The following is a 12,366-nucleotide window of genomic DNA, read 5'->3' on the forward strand; positions in this document are numbered from 1 at the left end:
GCGAACGTCGGGTGAGGAAGCAGCTCTACAAGAGGTTCTGCTGCTTCTCTTCCCACTGGGTGAACAGATGACCGATGAGTGCCTTGAACTGACTCAGCAAGCCATGGTGAAGGCCTTTAGGCCGGTTGCTCCTCACACCTCCGCGTCTTTTTCAATTCAGCGTCTTCCTTGAGGCCTGAGTCTCCTGGGAACCTTTCACAGACTCGCAGGAAGAGCCCAGGACTGAGACGCGGTGCTTCTGGGGCCGGCAGAGGAGAGGGGCCTCGTGGGGAAAGGAGCTGCATCTTCTCCCGTCTGCAGGATGGACTGGCCTTGGTCTGTGCCACACTCTGCCCCATCCACGGCCTTCACCTCTGTGTGAGGAGGGAACAGGAGACACGGGCAGACCTCGGACAGGGCCCCTGCTGCCTCTCTGCTTGTGGGGATTCTGCTCCTCCTGCAGAGTGGACGGCTCTCGGGTCGGCCCAGATCCCAGTCCCATCTGCCCAGGCGGGCTGTCAGACTTCAGAAGGGAGAGAGGCATCCAGACTCGGCACCCTTGCAGAAGTGCCTCCACCTGACCGTTCACAACACGGAGGCCACGATGCCAGCCCCGGCTCACCTGTGGTCCACCGAGGCCCTCTGGCTTTTTCCCACTGATCGCACACTCGGTTCCTGGTTTCTCCTCTCCGAGTTGCTCATCTTCAGGGCTCTCCATCCAGTCTCGATCTCAGCCCATCCTTCTAACTCAAAATGTGGCACACAGCACCTCCACAGAGGGCGTGGCCCAATCACCTCTCTTCTGCCATGCCTACCCCCCGCTCCCCCTCTCCAAACCCTTTACCTGGACGTGCCCACCCCCCACATGCCCCATTCCTTTTGGAAGTGGAAGCACCTCCTAGGAACAGTGGGGACACAGCTGGTGAACTTCCGAGTCCTGTGAGCTACACCCACCACCCCCACCAGGTGCCTGTGGAGCCCTCCCCACCCCTTCCCACCCAGGGGCCCTTCCCGTCCCCACTGGGCACCCAGGAGCCCTCCCCCGCCCCCACTGGGCACCCAGGGGCCCTCCCCCGCCCCCACTGGGCACCCAGGAGCCCTCAGTAGAATGCATCCACTCTGACCATCTGCTCCAGCCTCAAGGGCCTTCACTGTGGCTCCATCTCCCTCCCAGTACGGGCCCTGCCTCTCAGCTCACAGGCCCTCCAGAGACTGTTGTCCACTCTGATAAGCTCGAATGTTGGGCTAAGGAACTGACAGACACATTCCAGGGGAACTGCCTGGAGATGACCCCCGCCATAAACATCCCCATGTGCTCCCAGCCCTGGATGGTGGAGGGCACGAAGCAGTATTTACACCTCCACTGTGTCTGAATGAGAAGCAGCATACTGGCCTCCGCGAGTGGACACCTTCAAGGCCCAGTCCCGAACTTTCTACCCCTTCAGGGTTGACAGAGGGGAAGGCTGTTCAGTCTCCGATCCCCTCCCTGAGTGATATTTGTGGACATCTTGTACATCAATAAGCGCGTTCCTTTCTTCCAGGAAATTCTAGGAACCAAATCTGGTTTAGATTGGGGATGTTGTTCAACAGACGTGTAGACTGGTTTCCTCAGTTTCAGTAGAAAGAAGTCTTCTCTGTGGAGAAAGGACCCAGCTCCCCCCAGCCCTGGCCACCCCTGCCTGGATCAGAGGTGTCGCCAGCTAACACAGGGAACCGTCCAGCTGCCAAGCTGGGGTGAAGGACGCCCAGAGCAGGAAGGATGTCAGACGTGGTCCAGGCGACTCGTCAGAACTTCTGGTTGCAGCCCCCGCTGTGTAGGCAGCCTGCTCGGGGACCCCGAGCACAAAACAGACCGAAGGGAGGCCGCTCATGCCCCGTCTCACCGCCCTCTCTTGAACACATGTCTCTCAGCTTTGTCCCCGTCAGTCCACCAGCCACACCTGCTGTGAGGGTCTCGGGGGCCCTGAGGCCTCTAAGCCAGTCTCCCACCCTTGTACCTGTGGCACCGCATCAATTTCCGAAGGCTCCTTTGTTTCTGCCCAGGTTCAGGTCAAAGCCAGGGGCTTGTCAGGAGGGAACGTGGTTCCCGGGCACACAAGCCTGGATGTCGTGGGGGGCAGAGGGCACCGAGGAGGGACAGGCCCTGGCAGCAGCCCCCACCTGCCTGACACTCTGCCCATGCTGCCGATGCCCGAAAACCCAGCTTGATGCCAGCACCAGGCTGCTGAGACCTCTCTGGGCAGGTGGGACCCACCTTGAGGTACCGTCATCTGATGAGAGTCAGACCCTCCCACACACCCAGACTTTCCTGGCTACAGCCACCTGCAAACCCCACTGCCCAGCATCCCTGAAGACGTCGGAGCCCCGCCGGGCAAGCAGGATGTCCTGATGTTCCCTCTCTCCTTCTATTCCAGGCTTTTCAGCGCGATCTTAGAGCAAGCGACCAAAGCCGATGGGGCCAACGCCCTGGGAGGGAAGGGTGCTGGATTCGACGTAAAGGCGCTGAGGGCGTTCCGTGTGCTACGGCCCCTGCGGTTGGTGTCCGGGGTCCCGAGTAAGTAGCTCATCCATTCAGCCATGTGACCTCTCCACTGTTCCCCCTCACCCATCCTGAGTTGCCAAGGAGTCTGGTTTCCTATAAATGGAGGGTTTCCTTGAATGGGTCCCTTTGCTGTAAAGACCCCAGCTCCAATGTGAGTCAATTAAAACCCACCATGGCTCCCGCTCACATGCCCCCTGGCTGAGACAGCTGCACAGAGAAGACCCTGTGGCCATCTGAGCAGCCTGGCCCCCACCCCGGGCCCCTGGAGCTGGGAATTTAAACACATTTGCAGCAGAAGAGCAGAGATCTAATCCCCCAGGCTCTTGGGGCACAGAGCTGACAGGATTATCTCTACCGTCTGTATTTTTTTTCAAAGAACAATCAGAAAAGCATCAGTGGATGTTCAAAAAGTCCCATTTTGCCACCTCTCCCAACCTCTCCTCCTTTCATATCACGTGGGGTGTCTCCAGCCTCAAAAGCCCTATTTTTGGACCTGCTGCCTGTTGAAGCGAAAGCTGGCTTTCCCTGAGGGTGGAGGGTGCTGGCCTGAGTTGGGCAGATGGGCCAGGGTCGGCTCCCCATCCCCAATCCTGCAGGAGCCCCCCAACCCACCCCATTGCAGAGCAGCCCCAGCGCTGCACACAGAAGGTCGGGCTCCCAGCGTCCACTCCAGCAAAGCCCAGCCCAGCCTGCTGCAAGCTAAGTCCACTTTCTGAGAAGTCCTTCCCCTCCTTGCTCACTGGTGGTCCCTGAACCTGAGACAGGATGTGGGTGCTGGGACGTGTCACCAGCCACTCAGCTTCTGGCCTCTAACTCGAGGCAGGGGGGTCCCCAAACCAGGCTGCAGCCAGACTAGCTTGGAGATGGGGCCAGGCCAGGAAGGCAGGGGCTCTCTGCACCCCCCACCTTTACACCTTAATTGCCACCAACCTGGTGATGTTGTCCTGCTCGGCAGGTGAAACCTGCCTGGGTGCAAAATTGTAGGGACACGGGGACCTTGTATTAACTTGTCTAGTCCCTGCCGACCTGCACACGTGGTGGAAACCTCCTCCTAGAGTAACTGAACTGGCCACAGTGGGGGGACCAGGCTCGTGACTCAGACCAGCTCTCCCCACCACATGCACGACTTCCTGTAAGGTGTTCCAAGTACGTAACCCCCAATGTCTTAGACATTTTACCCTCATACCTGCCTCTGCAGTTCCCTTGTAAGCCCCTGGAAGCCCAGATATGCCCTGCACTCTCTGACACCTGCACAGTGCCTGGCCTGGTCTCTACCCAGGGCAGGGGCACTCCCTGGATGGACGATGGCAGAAGTGGGGACCCTGGGCAGTGGTGGCCTGTGTTAACTCAGAGGGAGTGTAGACGTGGTCACACAGCACAGGTAAGCAGATTTTCTCTGCCTGGCCTTAACCACTGGGCACTAGGAATGGAAAGAGTGTACATGATGGCTGAGATCCAAGACCTCTTAGCAAAGCTGGAATTATGGGGTTTTCATGGTCAGTCAGCCATCACTCAATAGGCCAAGCTCAGGAAATGAGAAGGCTGGTGACAATGTCTGTCAGGACTCGAGTGGCAGGACTTCCATCTGGATGGCCCCTGGCTGGCCTCAACCCCTTGGTGTCCACAGAAATGGCACCTTCCCAGGGGTCTGTCCCACTGCTCTGCCCTCCATCCCTCTCTGCTTTCTGCCCCCGCTTCACCCTCCACCCTCTTCCCTTGTTTATTTACTTCACAACCCTCACCTCACGAGAGCAACCAGGCTTTGTATTGTTCACTACCAAATTCTTGTCACCTACCATCATCTACAAAACGCCTGGTCAGTCTTTGTGGGGGGCTGGGCCCCTCATGGCCAAGCACAAGCTCCACGTGGTGGGGGCAGAGCACCAGCACCCCCAAGTGACTTCAGGGCTAAAGACCTTCCTTCCCTGGGCGCCTTCTTTAGTGTTTCCAAAGGGCTTTTTCTTCTATGTTATTCGAGCTTCATGGCAACTGTGCACCATGCAGCTGAACACGCAGGTGTTGTTTCCGTGGCAAATATGCTGGCTGGGTGGTTTGCGGGACCTGAAAGCCCAAGCCCACGAAGTTACCGTTGCTCTCTGTGTCCATACATGTATTAAATGCCATGGAGTCTCAGGATCACAGATATGGAGGGTGAGAGATGATAGTGAGGGTACAAGCCCAAGAGTCATTTATTAATTTGTTCAACAAAATCCACTGAGTGCTTACTTCATAAAGGACTTCTCTAGCCTCACAGCAGATACAGAGGTGAGTCAGACACTAAGTGTCTCCTCAGAGAGACTGAAGTGTCAAAGAAAAGATGTTCATAGAAATGATGGTGTAGAGCAAAAATAGAGATGTGCAAAAAAAAAAAAAAAAAAACAGATGAGTTCTGTGACTGGTGTGCTCTGGGAGACTCCATACTCTGGGGAGTGCAGGTAGCAATCAGGACAGGCTTCCTGGAGGAGGTGGCACTCCTTGGAGGAGGAGGAGAGGCCTTGAAGGGTAGGTAAGGAGGGGCATCTGGGACCTCAGGATGAAGTGGTAGGGTAACTGTGGCCCTGGAGACATGTGCAGGGAGGTGAGGGATCAGGGGTGGGTCTTGCTGTGGGTGTAGGAACCAGCTGACACTCTCAGGACATGCTGTGTAGCTGAGGCTTGTCTGCTCTGCTCCAGGCATGCTGCAGCAGAGTCTGATGGTCAAGTTACTGAGTATCAGTGACACAAGCAACCAAACCAGGGAAGTCCTGACTTTATGCTCTACCTGAAGAAGCTTAAAAACTCATGGGGACCAAGAAACTTAACCTGTTTATTGAGATGCACAGACTCCCCCAGGAGGAAAATGTCCCTTTTTGATTTGAGAACAAAACGCAGGTCGTGACAAATGTCCGGGCTACCACCTACTAAATGCAGAGTTGGGTGTCTGAGTCAGGCTCTTGGAAGAGCTTCATTGGTGGGTTGGCCAGCCCAGTGGTCCAGAAAGACAGGGCTTTAGCTCTAATTTACAGGCAGGCATACGCAGCCCATGGAGAAGGCAATGGCACCCCACTCCAGCACTCCTGCCTGGAAAATCCCATGGATGCAGGAGCCTGGTGGGCCGCAGTCCATGGGGTCGGGAAGAGTCGGACACGACTGAGCAACTTCACTTTCACTTTTCAGTTTCATGCACTGGAGAAGGAAATGGCAACCCACTCCAGTGTTCTTGCCTGGAGAATCCCAGGGACAGAGGAGCCTCATGGGCTACCGTCTCTGGGGTCACAGAGAGTCGGACACGAGTGAAGTGACTTAGCAGCAGCAGCAGCATACGCAGCCCAAGTGCTTCTCCCAGAGCCATGGACAGAGATGGACTCAGGCCATTTTCCAGGGCAGGGTCACCCCCTCCAGCAAACCGGCCTCTGTCACTGGAAGAGACACAATTGGACACAGGTGCCCACCTGGCTCTCGAGACGGGCACAGGTGGTACTTCAGGTGTTGGTGGATTTGCCTTTGATGGTCCCTGAGCCCTGGCCACATGAGCTGAGGAGAAGTGGTCCTCTTGTCCCTGAGGGCCCCAGGAGAGTGGGAGCACCCTGGGCCTGCCATGCGGACAGCAGGGAGCTGAGTCTGGTCAGCCATGTGACCTGCCCTTTAACCTCCAACCTGCAGTTTTCGCTCTGGGAAACAAGAGGGTTAAACTATCTCAGCCCTGAAGTTCTTCTGAGCAGTATCATCCTGTGCTTCAGTGACAGAGAACAGCAGTGAGCTGAGAACTTCTTTGGAATCACTAATTCTAGCCTGAGTCCCAGGCAGGGAATGACCCTCGGGGGTGCCCATCATGGTGGGCGCCATCAGTCCAGACAGGGCAGTTCCCCAAACACTGACCTCGTGCCCAGGACTGTGGTGGATGGCATCAGTCACACTGGAGACAGAGCTTCCTAAATTCTGAAAGCCCTGTCATTGATTCTCTTTAATGCCTGGCCCTTCTGTGGAAATCCCAAACCTGAAATTACAGCCAGCAGTAAGGTGACTGTCACCTGATTTAAAATAATGGTCACAATAAAGGCCACTTACACTTCCAAGTGACCCATAAATGCTGGAAAGAAACATGAGGGGAGCGGAGATGAAGACACAGTGAAGTCAGTGTCCCGTGAAGTGATCGATTCGAAGAACATGAGCCCAAACACCTGTGACACTGGGTATGTTCCCTCTGGCTAGCTCCAGACGAGGAGTGGCCAAGGATGCTGGCGTTGAGGTCCCACTCCTTAGGCTCAAGTCCCCAGAGCCACCACCTGTTAGCTGTGTGCCTCTGAGTCCTGACTGATCCATAATGGGGGTTAAAATTGCACTTACCTCAAGGAGTGGTTGTGAGGATTCAATACTCAAGGGCTTGCAAAGCATTTAGAATTGTGGTCAGTGTGTAAGATGCATTTAGCAAATTTTAGCTCCTGGTATTTCTACAGGTCCAACTCCCTCAGGCTCCAAGTGGGACCAATGAAAGGAAGGGGATACTTCCATACTTGACTTTTTAAAATCCACTTTATTGAAGCATAATTTATATTCAATAAAACTCACACATGTTAAATGTACAATCACAAATGTAAGAGCCTTACCATAGTACACGTTCACTAATACAGCTCTCTCCCCTGTGTGAGCCTTATACATTTTCTACTTCTTGTTCAGTTGCCAAGTCATGTCTGACTCTTCGCAACCCCATGGGCTGCAGTACACCAGGCTTCCGTGTCCCTCACTATCTCCTGAAGTTTGCCCAAGTTAGTGTGCTTTTAATCGGTGATGCCATCCAACCATCTCATCTTCTACTGACATGAGCATTGTAAACCCCACCCTGTGTTAATATTTCCTGCTTTAGTAAGTTGTCCTTTAAGTAAATTATGAGGAAAAAGTAAAGATGTAAAAGCTTTTACATTTGCCCACCTGTTTACCATTTCTGAGACTGTCTAATCCTTTCTGTAGATCTGCATTTCCTTCTGGTGTCATTTCCCGTCACTCTGAGGGACATGTCTATGGTATTTCTCTGAAAGAGGTCTGCTGCTGATGAATGATCTCAGTTTTCATTACCTTAAGGCGTCTTCAGCCCTTCCTCTTCTTGAAGAATATTTCCACTGGATATATAATTCTTGGGTTGACAGTTTTTTCTTTCATGTTAGAAATGTTGTTCCACTTTCTCTCGGTCTCAGTTTTCTCTGAGTCACTGATATTCTCACCATGGTTCCCTGTATATATTTTCTTCTTTCTTGACTGTTTCTAGATTTCTCTCTCCATCTTTGGTTTTCAGCACTGGACTGTGAAGGGCTTCACTGTATATTTGCTCTGCTTAGAGTTGTCTGAGCAGCTCAGATTCATCCGTAAATTGGATGTTAACAAGTTTGGGAAGTTTTTGACCATTATTTCCGCAAATGTTTTCCCTCATTCCAATCTCATTCTCCTCTGTCTGTAACCCAAATTATACTTAAGTTTGGCCATTTTCTGTTATCTCATTGGTCTCTGATGCTTTGTTCGGTTTTCTTCAGTCTTTCTTTGTGTCCACAGGCTGAAATGTTTCTATCAATTGTTCTTCCAGTTTATTACTTTTTCCTCTTCTACTTCCGTCTTCATTAAGCCTATTTAACAAGTCACATTTGGTTCCTTTTAATAGTTTCCATTTCTCTGTGAAATTCCCTCTCTGTTCTCTCTTTAGCACCATATACTCCTTTCATCCTCTTAATATATTGCCCTTTAACTCTTTAAACAGTCTTCAGTTTGTTCTAAAATCTTTGTCTGCTAAGTCCAACATCTGAGCAATCTCATTTTCAGTCCCCTTTGACTGTTTTTTTTCTGGGTTATGTGTCACATTTTCCCATTTCTTTATGTGTCTGGTGGTTTTGTTCTGAATACTGGAATCATGAGTCATATGTTGTAAAGACCTGGGTTCATCCACCTTCCTAAGAGTGATGACCCCTCAGCAGACAGCTCAGTTACTGGCAGCCCTGCTGTGAACTTGTAGTTCTGCACTTGTTGGTCAATACCAAGCAAAAGCCCTGGCCCCTCACCTCCCAACTCATTTCCCCTTCAGATCTTGTCACAGTCGAGTGTGATCTTGCCAGGATGGGTCTGGAGGGCATCTGACTCCAGGGTACGGTTCTGGCTCCTAAGATGTGCCCTTTCTGATGTTTCAGTTGATTGCTCAGGGTCTTATGAGATATTAACTTGATTTTTCCACTCTGGCAGGGGCATGTACACACAGGGGACCCCTACACAAACTTCTGGGGCCCCTGTTTACCTTGCTGTCTCCTTTCTTCTGTCCCACCAGTGCTGCCCAGATTCTCAGACCAGTGGGACTGCAATAGTCTGTCTGCTTTTTCCACTGCAGTCAGGAAACTGTTCCCAGTCAGAGAACCAGAACGATTACTGTTTTCACCTCTGAGTTTCCATTCTCTCAGGGATCACAAGCCTGAGTTACTTCGTGTCCACTTGAGGGAAACAGTTGCCTCTTATATTTTTGTCCAGTTTTTTTAATGATTATGGTGAAAGGGCTCATCTGGTACCAGTTCCTCCTTTTGGAAATGGAAGTGCATTTGACTTTTAAACCATAAAATGAATAACAAGAATGTTATCATACATATTATCATATATATATATTATTATTATGTATTATTATCATACATATATATTATTATCATACATAACTAGAATGTAAATCATATATGTTATATAAGCTATATATTATTTCTGCTGTAATACTATATTATATTTACAAGGTATATATTAATTTATTTGTCACATATTTATTGAGGACTTACTGTATATATGCAACAGTAGTAGTTGAAGGAAGGAAAAGGTATTAGAATCTTTCTTAAGATATTTGGAAAATAACAACCCAGCAAAATTTAGAGCCAAAGACAGCTTTCTCATCCAATATCCTCATGTTAAAGACGCTGAAACCTAGACCCAAGAAATTGACATGACTGTCAAGGTCACACAGCTATTAGTGGAGGAGAGAAGATAGCCTAGCATTTGTTTTCCAGTAAATTTGAAATCTCTAAAACAAAACCACTAAGCATATGTTTGGAGATTTTCCCCCTATAGAAAATCTGATCCATGCCAAGATCTCTATTGATTCATTAGTGATTTGAGCCAAATAGGAAACAAGTCAGTCTGGAATCCTAAGAACATACATAGAAAGGTTAATTCATGCTGTTAATTCATGACAACCGTAAGCTATCAGCAATAAACAGGCCTGGCTCTTTATTAAACTCCACATGAAGGAGAGCCAGGAAGAAGCTGTGGGTCGCCTGGTGCGATGGTGTTTGATGGGAGAAGAGTTAACGAGCTCTCCTCAGGGCTCCTTAGGGATCCATCCACCCCGATAACTCACAGTGAGTATACCTCACTTGCCACCAAAGTCTTGGAGACACTTTAATTTTCCTGAAACCCACATCTTCTACACCCTTCTGAGAGAAGGAGCAACCATAGCCCGACCGTGATTCCCCCCTCCCCTGTTTAATCCTGTTATCAGGCATATCACTCTGCATACAGCCAGTCCCTGGGAACTTCACTCGAAAATGCCCTGTCCAGGGTGCAGCACTAGGAGAATATGACTGTCAGAGACTTCCCAACCCTTTAGAATACATCCATATCAAAGATTTCCCCAGTGACCTGGTTCTGGGGTGGGGGGAGTAAGGAAACCTACAATGAGGGGACCTCCCCAGGGGGTTTCTTCCCGAGGAAGCACAGGTCAGTTTTGCTTTCTGAAGTGGCAGGTGGGGTCATTTGGATTAACTGTCCTGCTGGGGATAATTAGATATCACTGGGCAAAATAAATCTTCTCTTTTCTAAAACTTGGCAAAGATGTCTGACAAAAACAAATAGGAATCATGTCCAGAGAAAGATAACATCATCAAAGTTCTCCAGATTTTTTGAAAGATCAGTTTTGTAAAAATAGAGTCTAACCCACACTACAAAATAACTAGGTCCACAGTAAGACAAGACAATGTGGATGAAAAGGAGCAGAAACTATGAACAATGCAAACAGACACACATGGGATCTGGATATTGGAATTATCAGATACTGACTTGAAAATAACCACATTTACTATATATGTCAAAGACAAGGTCAGTGATTTTCCAGAGAACCAGAAGATATGGAAATGAGCTGGATATAAGATTTAGAAATGAAGAATACAGTAGCAAATATGAAAATGCAGTGAAAGATTTGGCAGACTGAAAAAGGAATTACTGAATTGTGGTGAACTCAGAGGGAAATCTGGAGAGTAAAGCACAGAGAATCAAAAGAATGGAAAATACAGAGAATGTGAAAGGTTAGGGAATAAATACTGAATTTTACGATTTTTTTATTTTTTATATAATTTTGGATGAGCTGTTTCAAGAGTTTTTTTAATATTATTTTATTTTTTGCCCACTCACCCTGCAGCATGAAGGATCCTAGCTCCCCAGCCAGGGTTTGAACCCATGTCCCCTGCATTGGGAGCATGGAGTCTTAACTGCTGAGCCACCAGAGAAGTCCCTGAAGTAGTTTTTTTCTGCATTTACTGATAGACTCAGGATTTTGTTTGCTAACGTGGAGAAGTATATTTTAACCTGTTATTGAAGTATAATGCAGTGGTTAACTTGATGGAGGAGGAGCTACTACCTGGAGGGGCATGATCGAGGCTTCATAGAACCGGCGATGTTCCATTCCTTGGTTGGAGTGACAGTTACGAGGCTTCATTTTGTGATAAATTGTACCTAGTAACATCTTCCTGTCTTATACGTTTCTATTTGTGTATCTCGCAATTTTTTCCCCAAATGTTTAAAACAGAAGAAAAAGTGCAGGCCCAGGCATCTGTCATTGGCCGGTGCCAAAAGAAGCCTGCCTCGTAGGTTTCCTGTAGCAGAGACAGTCATCACCCACAGGAAGGCAGCAACACGGGCAGCAGACCTTGATCCAGTCACTTCCCTTGGGTCAGCGTTGTCATGCGAGATCCACTTTTGAGGAGGATGTTGAGGCCCTGCGTGGGGCCACCACCTGCCTCAGCACACGGTCAGACTGTCATGAGGGGCATTGGCTGACGTTGCATGAACAGCAGCTGATAGTGGAGAGTTTGCAGTCCCGTCAGCTTGATTCTTTCATTTTAATTCTATTTTATTTCATTTGGGGTTGTGTGGGCTCTTCACTGGGGCATGTGGGATCTTGGTTCCCCAACCAGGGATTGAACCCACGTCCGCTGCATCATAAGGTGTGTTCTTGACCACTGGACAACCAGGGAAGTCCCCAGGGTGGCTTGGTTTTTAATTCCAGCTCTTCCTTTGAGCTCCTCTTTCCAACTCATTTTGCCAATATAAACAATTCAACGTGAAGGTTGATATTTTAATTACTCTTATAGTTTGTAATTTATTAGGCAGCAGAGGACCCTCTATCCCTTTTCCAGGTCAAAACCCTCCTTTCGTGCTCACTGAAGCTCTTGTGGGATGCAAAAATTTATTAAGATGGAAAGGTTAAATTAAAAGTAAATGAAAATGTCTAATGAGTAAAGACATTTTAATAAGAACGTGCAAAAAAATAATGAAGCTAGAGACTGAAGGGAGCCATCCACGCAAGAGCTCTTCCTCCCTTCATCAGGCACCTTGAACCTCTGGGTGACAGGCTTAGCCCTTAACCCAGGAGAGAACTATTGCCTCCCTGGTTCTAAATCTATTTGCTTTTGAAAACCACTAACCGTAGTAGGCCATTAAAAATGTCCATTGCTTCATTAGCCAGCTGAAGGCACAAAACATGATCTGTGAGATTCCTCAGGGCTCCAGTTTCTAGCTGGTATAAACGTGTTGCTGTAGAGTAGGAATAAGGCCAGTCGTCTCAACTTGATGGTGATGGT

General features: G+C 49.4%; 1 protein-coding gene across 18 annotated transcripts in view; it reads left to right on the plus strand.

The window, feature by feature from the left end:
• Positions 1 to 12,366, plus strand: part of CACNA1C (calcium voltage-gated channel subunit alpha1 C) — a 395,857-nt gene that overhangs the window by 248,049 nt on the left and 135,442 nt on the right. For all 18 annotated transcript variants that reach the window (XM_070790347.1, XM_070790344.1, XM_070790345.1 and 15 more), the window contains exon 5: positions 2,394 to 2,533. In XM_070790347.1, the coding sequence (XP_070646448.1) occupies positions 2,394 to 2,533 (140 nt within the window). The remainder of the gene's footprint in view (positions 1 to 2,393; positions 2,534 to 12,366) is intronic.

Source organism: Bos indicus, chromosome 5 (assembly GCF_029378745.1).
Source record: "Bos indicus isolate NIAB-ARS_2022 breed Sahiwal x Tharparkar chromosome 5, NIAB-ARS_B.indTharparkar_mat_pri_1.0, whole genome shotgun sequence".
NCBI classification, from domain to species: domain Eukaryota; kingdom Metazoa; phylum Chordata; class Mammalia; order Artiodactyla; family Bovidae; genus Bos; species Bos indicus.